Genomic DNA, 12,716 nt, shown 5'->3' on the forward strand with positions numbered 1-12,716 from the left:
TGTGTAACGATTTTATCTTGCCGACTACCCTTAATTTACATGGTATAATCTAATATTTTGTAAATTAACAAAGCGGCAGCCATTTTTTAAAATCAAAATTCATATCTGAAATGTACTAGCAGGATATGGAATATATCCTGTCTCCACGTGACGTCTGTTGACCAATAGAAATGCAAGAAACTTGTAGGAGGCAAGATAAATAGTTATGTTTCACAATATTTGCGTCACTGAAGCACTGTGCCATTCTATGATATATTTCATTGATCAACTGCCAAGACCCGCGCAGGCATATTGTGTATCGCCAAAGGGACGTGACAATGTTTGCATCTAAACTCTTACCAATTCCCAACTGCTACCGCATATTCGAACCGTGCGCAAAGCTGCTATTAGCATTATTTATCTATTTGTTTATTTAATATTCTCTACAATGTGAAGATTACAAAGGCAATACTCACACATTAAGGATATACTAGTTTTTTTTGTTGTTATCATTTTTGAAATCCCCGTCAATGTTTAATTTAATGCATAACTTCTTCATCCGCATTTAAACAGATTTTTTTTGATAAACACATTGCAGATATTTAAAGTTTTCTCACGCGAAACGTAATTTTGTCCTAGTTAACGTAAACAACATCTAATATTGGCAAACGCAAATTAAAACTCCGTAATTCCTAAATGATATAGATTGATAGATATAATTGCAACCATTACAAATCTTCATTCTGACGCCAAGTGTGTTATATTTAGCGTAACCTTTTTCTTACTTGAGACATAGGCTGATCATTTTTGTTCCCCCGCGGCTCTCTTGATTTGCCAATAAAACACATGCCATTTGAAACTTGAACAGCAGAGTGAGATGGGTGTCCTGATTTTTGTGTGCAAACAAATTTTCCGACATGCCCAAATAGAGTACATTGAGGTTCAATGGACATACATAGTGTTATGTTGGTATGTTTGAAGAAAACGAGCGCTCGGTCGTTGTCGTAGAAACTTGCATGTACAATAGATTTGTTGTGTATAATGACGCACCGACACAAATTTAGGTCATATGGGAACTTTCCAGCTTTGATGGTGGATAAAGACCCCAGGTGCCCCTCCATGCATTATTTCATCACGGGCGACCTTCCGTAAGCCAGCTGGATGGCTTCCTCACATGATATACACAACAGAAACTCTTTTTTTGACAAAGTATCGCAACTTGGAGTTTGTGGCAAAATGATTCCACTGAAGTGGTGCTCCAAATCTAAAACATCCAATTAGTATACATGTATATCAAATATAAATCATTGGCTAGACTTTTTGTACTACTACTAATAAATATATGTATTATAATAAATTATCACTGCAGGATAAAGGAAAATATATGTAAATCTTTGCACATCCACAACTGCCTTGCTAAAAATACTTTTACCTAATGCGCATTATAACTGCTAATTAGGGACTGATAATGAACAGACAATAAACTAACTACCTTTTTCTCAAAAATATTGTCTTACGTTAGACCTATTGCATAGTACTGTTAATTGTATGTTTACATAAACATGTTCATATTTTCAATGTAAAATTCGGATGTAGTATACATTTGAGATATGGTCTTTGTATGTTCAAAACAGAGTACGAGGAGCATTTCAAAGGTAATGCAACTTGGGTAATAAAAAAACGTGCGTTTGATAGAGTTTAACTTATTAACGCGTCATACATCCAAAGTAATCACCCTTGCTACGTACACAAAGTTTCAAACGTTTAGTCCAAGTTTTAAAGGCATGTGCATACTAATTTTCATGTATACCCAGCATACACTGATAAACAGCGGATCCCAGGGCCTGCCGGGACCTATATAATGTCTACCAGCTAAATGTTTTTTTTTTTTCAGTCTAGAGAACAAGAAATAGTCACACGGGGCTAGGTCTGGGGAATATCGTACATTTGGAAGAACTCGTACCCTTTCCTTATTCAAAAGCGAGGTCACAACAGCAGACTTATGCGCGGGGCGTTGTCGTGCAGCAGGGTTAGGTGCTTAAACCCAGTGTGTGGGCGTCGTTTAAAACATTGTTGTTTAAGTTTCTTCAACACTTTCTCTTTATAAAATAATCCAGACACAGATTGTCTATTTGGTACAATCGGTTACATAACTGGACCGCGGATATCAAATAAAATAACAAACATTGCTTTCTTAGCACTCATCAGTCTTTTGGCAGTTTTTGGTAGCCCATATCTTGTATTTAATTTTCCTAGTAGGATCGAAAAGTGTACCTTTGTCTCATCTCCAGTAATAATGTCAGAAAACTGCTTCTATGGTATTTTGTAAACATTTTAAGCAGATTTCTGGCTGTTTCAAGTCGTACACGTTTTCGCTTATCCGACACAAAATGAAGGATCCATTTAGCTTTTTGTACGAACAATAGATGTGTTCATTTTATCAATAATCATTTATTTGCGTTTATATCTATCCGCCCAACTGACACATTTTCCTCAAATATTTGTAATATTTATGTTTTATATTATGGAGGCTGCTATCAGCTGCGCGCGTATTTCAAAATATATAGATTCGTATAAGAATATGCGTGCACGCGTAAATATATACGTCCACGTATATATTTTATACGTACAAGTGTAAATATGAAGGCGAACTCTTATATGGACGTGCGTGTGTTTATATACGTGCACCTGTTATTACTCGTGTCTGTATATGACAACACGTGGACATATATATTTACTCTTGCACAAATATTCTTATATGTCCACGTAATCTCTAAAATGTGCGCCCACGCAAAGCAAAGCAGACTTTCAACCCAAATGGTACATCATATTTTGGTATGTGAAGCGTCAGACACCATGAGTATCATATTCCGTCCTCGGGCGGGGCGAATATTCTCCATAAAACGACAAGGGACAGTATGTTCCCTGCCCAAACCCTGTTACATAGGGTAACTTGCAATGAACAAGATTGTACAAAGCTTTAATTAAGGTAACTGACAGCCGTGACGTTGAAAAAAAAAATCAGTATCTTTTAAAACTTTGACATGATAAAGCCAAACACAAAAATGTTTGGACAAAAGCTATTCCTTTTTGCCACTTATAAGGTTGTCTTTATTGTGTTTAACAGTTATATACGATAACTTATCTAAAACATGGTATATTGCGGTAGATGTCATTCAGGGTCTTTTGAGTACACCGACAATATTCATATACGTTAATAAGTATAATTCCTTTTCAATGTATTGCAAACAAAAAGCATTAAAGAAAACATTTTACATCTAAATAAATTTATCTTTCATCGTTCCTTGCTGTTTTTGATGCATTTTGACATGGGTTCGAACGAATATGATCTTTTGTCTCCTCATTATGACTATCATATTTAGATACATGAATATCAGTTCTACATATTTTAGGTAATCCTCGGAGGTGGTCGGGAGAAATTTATGAAAAACAACACAAATGACCCCCAGAGTGGCCTACTCACGAAAGGACGCAGGGATAACCGTGATTTGATACAGGTAATCGCGATTTGTCAAAGATATATGTGATTTGTAACAGACACACGTGATAAGTATGTCCACCCAAATGTCCGTCAGTCCGAGAACATTTGTGCCATGCATAGCTCTTAATGTGTTTGACCTAGAGTGGAAAGTTATTCAGCGTGTCGAGTTTCATTTTGGATTCCACTTGTCCAAAATAATGCATAAAGAGCTTAACAATTCGACAACTCTTTATATTTCAAATGAAAGAATAGGTGTGACGCGTTGATAAAAATGGCCCTTAACTTTACCATAAATTCATATAATCACCAGGAATGGCAACAGAAACAGGCAGATCTTGGTAGGAAATATAGATATGTCTGGAATATCACGGCATTCAAAGATGTTGATCCTGCAAAGACGGATTATCTGTTTGGTAAGTTATTTAATCATACACGTTTATCAGTATTGTATGGTATTCAAAGTACCCATGTTCTGTGAAATATTAAAGTTGAAACGACTTGCTGTTATATTATGCAGCCGCGTACAGTGATATACACATTTACCACATGAACGCCTCGTGCGCTTTGTCTGACGGAAGAGGGGGAGGACTCTATAATAAGCAGTTTTTAAATCCCACTAGGACTGAACTGTTTTGATACCTGTGTTCCGGTCTGTTTCGTCGGGCCCTTAAGAGTGTTTCTCTTGTTGCTGTGTCTTCTGCAAAGGCATTGAGTATATACGTTTCTGGTTCTTAAGGTTTGCTTTTTATATATTTATACAGGAGCATTTTTGTGTTTTACATGCCATGCCTTTTTGTTTCCATTACGTGTGTTAGAGATTCACCTGGAGGGGATTACTTTTATTTACACTGTCCCGTGTCTTTGGAACATGGTGGGGGTAAGAGTGAGGTTGGGTGCGCACCATAAACCGGTTTAAGCTCCCCAGTGGTATTTTTGCCACTGACCGTTCCAAGGCGGTGCCCTACTGTGTTCCTTTATTTGTTCGTTTTGTCCTCGTGTGTTTGCTTTGTATGTGAGTGTGTGTGTGTATGTGTGTGTAGGTAGTGTGCACGTCTGCGTGCTGTGGGTTTCGTTTAGGGGAGGCTGCGTTTTTGGAACATGGCATTCCCTGTTTGATATTTTCTTTGTTTTTTTTTTATATTAAATCTTACCGCGATTCCTCAAAGAAAGTTGTTGAAATGAAAACATTTTTATACAGCTACTGGGACATGTTCAGCTTTTTTTTTATCAGCTAGTGATTTAGTGAGCTTGATTTTTAAGCAAACTTTTTTTCAGTGATTCTGAATCTTACATCGGTAAATTACTACTTTACTGAAATTACAACAAAGCACAATTTTCTACTATAATGCGAATTATTCATAATTATTACAAGTTCATACAGTTTGTGCTTTGTATTTTATAGGCTCATTGGTAGTGGACCCTTAATGGCATTCTGTAATTTCCGTGCAGTTACGTATTTTGTATGGTATTTCGGCGTTCGGGCGATAATATAGCCTTCCTTTCATACTGGAGAATTCCGAAATAGCAACGAAAATATAGCCTAATCTATCGGAAATTTCCAGTTTTGTTAATGGTCCATTTGCTAGCCTCAACTGTACATTGTGTACATTTAAATATCGATCAGATGCATTAACATTTATTGTTTACAAAAATAAAAAGAAAAAAGGAAAACAAACATACAAAAAGTAATTTTGAATTTTTGAAAAACCACATTGCATATGGAAAATAGTTATAAGTGTTCTACCAGGAGGGCCCTTGATAATGTTAGAATAAGTTTTGGCCATATTTGTCTGAAGGCGCGTGTGATTTTAATGCTTGCATCTGTGTATATATACGATTAAATATGATATAACTTAAGGGACTTACGGTTTGCCCCCAGTCTGTCAGTCAGCCAGTTTCGCGGATCTTGCGAAAGCTTAAAGAACCAAAGATGGTCTCATGAAACTTGGTACATAACTAGAAGACAGAATACATACGTCATTTCATCGTTTCTATGTTAAAAGTAGTTACTGTGGCAAAGAACGGCATAACTCGAAGCGTTCTATAGATTTTTGTATTGATAGAAGTCACTGTAGAGAATATGCATGCAATTTTAGCTTGTATGTTCGTCCGCTCGTTCGTCTGTTCGTCCATCCATCACATATAATTGATCCTGCCACAAATTTAACATTATAAGATATCATTTTACGTAGCCTTGTTTGTACATACAGAAAATACACTTCTATTTATTTACTTTGTCTATTTAAATGCCCGCCTGTCCGTTCATCAGTCTCTAAAGGAGTGCTTTACTATGAATTTCAAAGTTGAAGAAGTTTTTGTCAGATAAAAATGATAAAATGGAAAATCACTTTCTTTTTCTTTGCATGCATGTATGTATGTCCGTCCGTCTGTTATTTTAGGTAGGTAGGATAAATTTATATCTACACCTAGAGACGTTTCCATAAAAAAAACTGGCCTATCGCAACAAACTCAGGTGCTTTTAATTATGGCAATACAGAAAATTTATTTTGCCTCATGTTAAATTGTGATTGATACGACAATAAAAATACACATTATTCATACAATTGTCCAAAGACTTTTATTGCTGGGCAATGGTTTTGTTATAATTGATTTTTCACTTACAGGGTTATTCAACAAAGATAATATGAAATTCGAAATAGACAGAAATAAAGATGAACCATCATTGGCAGAAATGACCGAAAAGGCTATTCAAATACTCAGTAAAAATGAAAAAGGATTCTTTTTGCTTGTAGAAGGTAGTATAAATATTAAGCCATCCAGTTAGCATATAAAATATTTACAGGGCAAACTAATGACATATAGTTTGTTTATTTTGGTGTGTCGTTTGGTTGTAAGCCATACGCTAATACAATGGAAGTCTAATGGATAGCTTCATCATTTGAAAATTGTTCATTCTCACATGTATTAAGGGCATATGATTTGGAGTCGTTCACTATGACCACAAGCCATAGAAGCCTATCAACATCCTTGTATTTTGTCTTTGTTAACACTTCGTACAGATTAGTTTTTCTATAAATGTGCATGGCGGAAACGTTAATTAACTGACTACCACAATGATTTAAAATTCTGTTTAGTTGATATTAAATTCATTATACGTCGATTGTGAAGCAAGTTTTGCAACTTATATTAATTACTCTCGACACCGCATTCCTTATGAAATTCACCGCCGCGAGGGTATGAGAGGAGAGAGAAGCCAATTCTCCTTTAATGCTGATCGCCGAGGCTGATACATGTACCATTTTTTCGACGTCTTTGGTATGACGTTGTTCGAACCCGCGACCACTCGCACTCGAAGCAGGCTCTGTAAAACTAGGCTATGGAGGCGTTTGAAAATAAAAATTCTGTCTAAAGTATCAGTACATTCTATACGTTATGTATATTTGTACAGTGACAGATGGTCAAAGCATCGCGAATAATGTTTTGAAAGCATAAAATTTAGATATAGAGTTCATAGACTGGTGCAACTTTCTACTTTCAGGCGGACGGATAGACCACGGCCATCATTACGCACAGGCAGTCAGAGCTCTACATGATACTTTAGTGTTTGCCGAAGCCGTCGAAATGGGAGTTTCAAAGACGAGCAAGGAGGATACCTTGATTATAACTACGGCTGATCACTCGCATGTGTTTACTATAGGCGGACACCCGACCAGAGGAAATCCTTTATTTGGTAATATATTCAACTATGTATAAACAGACCACGTTTAGACGAGCCAAAAAGTGTTCCTTGTCTCTGGTGGTCTTTATTTAAAGGTTATAATATTGTAAATTGGATATTTTTTGCGTCATATTTATTTTGCGTTTTGACAGACATTCGACATGTACGCTTTGTTTAGAATTCGCGCTTCCTGATTGTTTATCTTTCTGGTGTTAATGATTACATTTTTTTTTTTGATTCGGCGTATTCTCTGTTCGCGAAAATTAGCGAAAATAAAACATTTTTTTTCTATTCTAATGTACACTACAAGTGTTCAAGTACATGAAACAGGTAGTTCTTAGAACCAGTTTGTCTTTGTTTGTAGGTGGCCTTTAACACAGCTTGGACTGCTTGTTTGACGATACCCGAGACAAACGTATTTTTATACAGTTTCACATGTCAAAAGGAACTGTGTTACTGATCAATTTATGGAAGAGCTTCATTTACCATAACTAAACGGTTAAAATATGTAAATAAAATATACGCGTCATTGACAATTTAACTCGGACACACCTTTACTGATTCAATATATATGCATAAGATGCCCAAGTCGATAAAATTCAACACATCCTTCCTCAGACTATTACATGTCGGGCATTTTTAACAAACGAGGTCTGTCTTGTCCATTTTGCCAGGGAATACTGTTTGTGAAATTATATTCAACAAAGAACTATAATCTCTGTCGAAGAAAACAATGAAGTTTATATTCGAGTTATCTCGCTTATATAGTTGAAACGAAATATGATTGAAGCTAGTACGTTACTTTTATACAGCACCAAACAAGTTTTAGCTATTATATTGGAACCATTTTGTCCCGTCCGTTCTCTTATCCTAACATATGTCCTGAAGATAACTTGTGGCAATGCTATGGTAATAAGCTCTTCTGTTCAATATATTCACACAATATATGACTTTTGCAGGTTGCTTGTACGGCGCAGGAAGGTATCAGCTGAGTTTTCTATGTTGGGCTGTTGGCCTGTAAAACAATTAATCACGGTGTAGTAAATGAAATTTCCAAACCTGATTTACAACTTTTTAAGTATGTGGTTTTAAGGGAAGCCACCGAGGCACCTACCTTCTGCAAGCCATTATACAACGTCATTAAACACATGATCACAAGATAAGAAGTATTTGAAAGCAAAGCATAACTCATGCCACCTCGTTTTTGACAGAACTCTTTCAGAAATAAAAAAGGAATGGATTACATTACCTCAAGGAACCAGTAAAATAACACTGAGTTCCATGTGGCAGGCAGGGGCAAATGGGTTAGGATTAGGAAGTCTGAGCTATACCTTTTTAGATATACAATGCATTTCAATGAAACATTTTATTTCTGTTGAGCATGATAGGAAGACGAGTCGTGCGCAAAATTCGAGTCCCTACCTTCAAGGTCAGTGGCAAAGGCAAGGGTCAAGTCCCTACCTTCAAGGTCAGTGGCAAAAGCAAGGGTCAAGTCCCTACCTTCAAGGTCACTCACACAGGCAAGTGTCGTGCCCATTCCTTCATGATCAGTCGCACAGTCATAAGTTGTGCCCGTACCTATAGGGTCAATGACACAGGCAAGAGTCGGATCCATACAGGCAATGTCAATATCACAGTCAAACCATTGGTATAGGAATCCAGTTAGAATTATTTTATTACATATGCAAAAAGTCATTATTAAAATTTAGAAGTTCAAGCAGTTAGGGAAAACCGTGAATAGAAATTTTGAAACCTTGTTGTTATTATTCAATGTGTCATGTTTGTCATACCATTTATTTATGTTTCTTGTTATGCAAAATTCTTTCATTTTTCAGGGTTAACCGATGATCGAGAGGGTCACAACATGCTGGCAAAAGACGAGAAACCTTTTACGACATTGAATTATGCAAATGGACCGGGCGGATATGCAGATGTAAATGCAACTGTTAGACCTGACCTCACAAATGTTGATACAGGTATATAATTGTTGCATGTACTTACATTTTCTTGTGACTCTTATTCATATTACTTCTTCCCTTTAATACATACATGGCTTCATAACTTTGTTACTTCTGAAGCAGGGTTCTGTCCAAGTCTGCAGGCATATGTCTCCGAAATTCTAGAGACAAAGCCAAATATCGATTCCTTTAAAGATATTCCATAGATAAGACAATTCCTACAGATAACCCGAGTCATATATTGTAAAAGTTTAATTTTCTAAAACGATTTACAGAGCCAGTTTAGAAAGCATTATGCTCTTTCATGGATGTATTATCATCTTAGTTTCGACTGTGTCAGAGGTCGCAGAGTTCATACGATACCATGACTTCAAAAAGGCTTGACGTTTTTACGGTATTCATTGCGGAATTAACTGTCCTGAAAATACTCTATTTTGATACATGTATTGATAAAGTGCGTATGGCGCAACCAATGTCAGTTGTATCAGTCGGGAACAAATTAAATGCAGCGAGAAAAGCGATTGAAAAACAAACTTGCAGTCGCTCTTCAGTCACATAAGCCGCGCTCCAGGTAAGGAAAAAAATGACTGAAAATATTAGTGACGTGCGTTAAGGTAGTTCTACACGTTTATTTAAACAGGTAACCTAGAATAAGTATTTGCTTGAGCATACAGAAACGTAAACATGTTGAAAATACTTGGTAAGTAGTGTGTTAACTAGTGAAACCAGCAATGTTACTGTTTTAGGATTTGGGAAGCAATTATCACCGTCCAGCAATCCATTCATCCATCACACATTCCTGTATCCTAAACTTGCCTGCAGATTCTGTCCAGTTGAAATGAATTTTGGTATATGATTTCAACATAAAAATGGACAGGCGCACATTGTCGAGACTTTTAAGTTTATTTATGCCCACTACTACTCCTGCAGTTTACATTCATTTTAGATTAAACTTGGCAAACATTGTTACAGTCAAGTACACGTACTTTTAAATAGTTTTGAATGTCATGTCCGTATATTGTCATAGGTTATGCTCCTTTTTAAAATTATTCCTCTGCCAGTCATTCCAAGGGGACATGTGTCATACACTATTTGCATCGTTCTTGATTAAATATAACAGAAGAAATTGAAAATTAAGAGGCATCACATTTTTTACGAGAGTATAATAGAAAATGTTTAAATAAACAACTTTGAGAACATGAAAGTCTATGTCGGAGTAGTGATTTATCATACACTTTTATCATTAAACTGTTTTAGATCCAATTTTTTCCGAAAAGACACACACAAACACATGAGCATATCATTCTATTGGCTTAATTTTCTAAGTTTATAGTTTTGCTTTGAAAATCGTGATCAAATCAAATAAAAAAAATCCGAACGTGCAGAAGTACCTTAAGTAGTATACACTAATCAAATCAGTTTGACTAGATATTATGTGTACACCACTTTAGAAATAATGGATGAGATCTAAGTATGTCTTTACACATGTTGTGATAATGTCAGGTTTGATAAGACAAAAATGCGGAAAACGTCGTGCAATTTGTGCAAAACTCGACCTGGAGTGTCTGAAATAGGGAACTATTATTTGAAGAGTTTGTCCTGAGGCTTCGTCATTCTCTGGAGATGTGTTGTCACAGAATCGCAATAAAATGTGTGCTACTTGATATTTTAACAGTATATATACACGAGTTCGTATGAGCGTGATAGACAAAATATCAGCTTTGACGTTTTAAATTATTTTAGTAGATTGTTCTAGTTAGTTAGTTAGTTAGTTAGTTAGTATTCCGAGATTTTCAAATTTACATGTTTAAAATCTAGATTTAGGATTTCAAGTGTAAATTTAATGCTCTGAATAGTGACTTCTCAGACTCTTATTAAAATTCAACATGTAACCGTGCTGAAGGACTAACTTCTCAATTACTATATTATATTGAAAGTCAATGTTACATAGATGCATTGCTAGTTTTAAATTTCCGCCAGTCTTATTAAGTCTCTTTCATACAGCTTCTTTACTATTGTTGCAGTTCTAGATTCATTGTATCACGGTGTATAATCCGTACCGATTTAGCCGGAAAATTACGAAATTAAAAGGAAAAAGCATGTAAAATAGAGTGTTGTTTTCGGAGAAATAGGTAGGATGATGTTTGTCTTGAATTTGTATTATCGTCAAGTATTAACGCATAAAAGCAAATTTTGTCTATCTAAATCAGTTCACGGAACTTTACTCAAACTTATTTAGCTAGTACATCTTTTTCTGCCTTTGCGATGCGAGTGATTTCCAAGCTCTTGCAATTTTTCTGACGCCTCAGTTTTCAGAAAGCCTTTGTTTACCAGTTGGAATGAAGTTTATTACACTTTCTTACCAGTTTTAGGAGGTCAGCATAACATTCCAGTGTATTTATGCAGAGAAAGGCAGACTATCATGTTATATTTTAAATACGACGATATTTCAAAATTTGTATTATGCATAGCAATGGGTCGGAATATGGCACCCATTTTTGTTCGTAATTATGATTGTGCAGCAATATATTAATCTATGGCATACTTTATATGACAGCTTGAAAAGGACCCAAGAAACTTGCAACTTATACAGCTTGCTGTACGTTGTCTATAATCACAAGGAGTTTATGTGATTTTGTGGATAACGAATGGGTGTCATGTTATCTCAAAACTTTACGTAACAAAACAATATAGAAAAACAAGACAGATACAGAACAATCTAAGTGTTACTATTTTCCTTAATAAACAGAAATAAAAGTATTCAGTCTATCTGTAGGTACAATACTAAAACAAGTATGCATGAAGACGTATAAAATGTAATACACTTTCGTCAATAATTGAAACGATTCCGCTACCTCTTCACCTAAATCTACATGTAAGGGAAAACGACGGTGTATTACTATATCACTCTTCGGTTCCGTGAATAGTAAGCTATATTACGTTTTCTTTGGGGTTTCTTCTGCAAAATGTACACCCTCAACCTTTTTACGGGCAATATTTTGAGACAAAAATTGGGTGGTTTGTCCATTAAATTTCAATTTGTTAACGATCATATACCGTATATGTGTAGATATTGAAATACACTTGAAAGTGTCAAGTGTCACATTTACATCTTTTGGTCTACATACACTTTCCAAAGTACATTCCTGCCAGTGCAGGAAATGGCAAAAATTAAACCTTTCATTTGTATGGCTGACGGTTAAAACGTCAAAACAAGTAAGGTAAATGTCAATGACTTATATACTAAGATATAAATACGGCAACGATTTTCGTTGAATACTATTAATAAGGCGGGGGATGATAGGGTAAACATTCTCGTGAGATTACGCTCCGGAAAGCTAATGTCTGAGCAGATGCCGAAATAGAGCCCGAAAAAAGCAGCCGATACTAATCGGAGAGCTCAGTGTCTGTAAATTCTGTTAGATCACGTTTGACGTAGAAACTTAACTTTAATGGAAGATATTTGCCGCAGAGCGTTAAAAATATGTTGGTCGGCTAACTTAGGCCAACATAGGTCAAGTGCGGTTTTCATATCCCTATGGTATGCCTTTGTAATAAATTTTCCAAATAAAAAAGATTATCACATTACAAAGTAGAA

General features: G+C 35.7%; 1 protein-coding gene across 1 annotated transcript in view; it reads left to right on the plus strand.

Annotated features, from left to right (window-relative positions):
• Positions 1-12,716, plus strand: part of LOC123526420 (uncharacterized) — a 73,612-nt gene that overhangs the window by 60,495 nt on the left and 401 nt on the right. Inside the window, exons 14-18 of the mRNA XM_053522484.1 lie at positions 3,393-3,497; positions 3,792-3,894; positions 6,106-6,237; positions 6,981-7,172; positions 8,996-9,136. Coding sequence (XP_053378459.1) covers positions 3,393-3,497; positions 3,792-3,894; positions 6,106-6,237; positions 6,981-7,172; positions 8,996-9,136 — 673 coding nt within the window. The remainder of the gene's footprint in view (positions 1-3,392; positions 3,498-3,791; positions 3,895-6,105; positions 6,238-6,980; positions 7,173-8,995; positions 9,137-12,716) is intronic.

This window comes from Mercenaria mercenaria, chromosome 14 (assembly GCF_021730395.1).
Source record: "Mercenaria mercenaria strain notata chromosome 14, MADL_Memer_1, whole genome shotgun sequence".
NCBI lineage: Eukaryota > Metazoa > Mollusca > Bivalvia > Venerida > Veneridae > Mercenaria > Mercenaria mercenaria.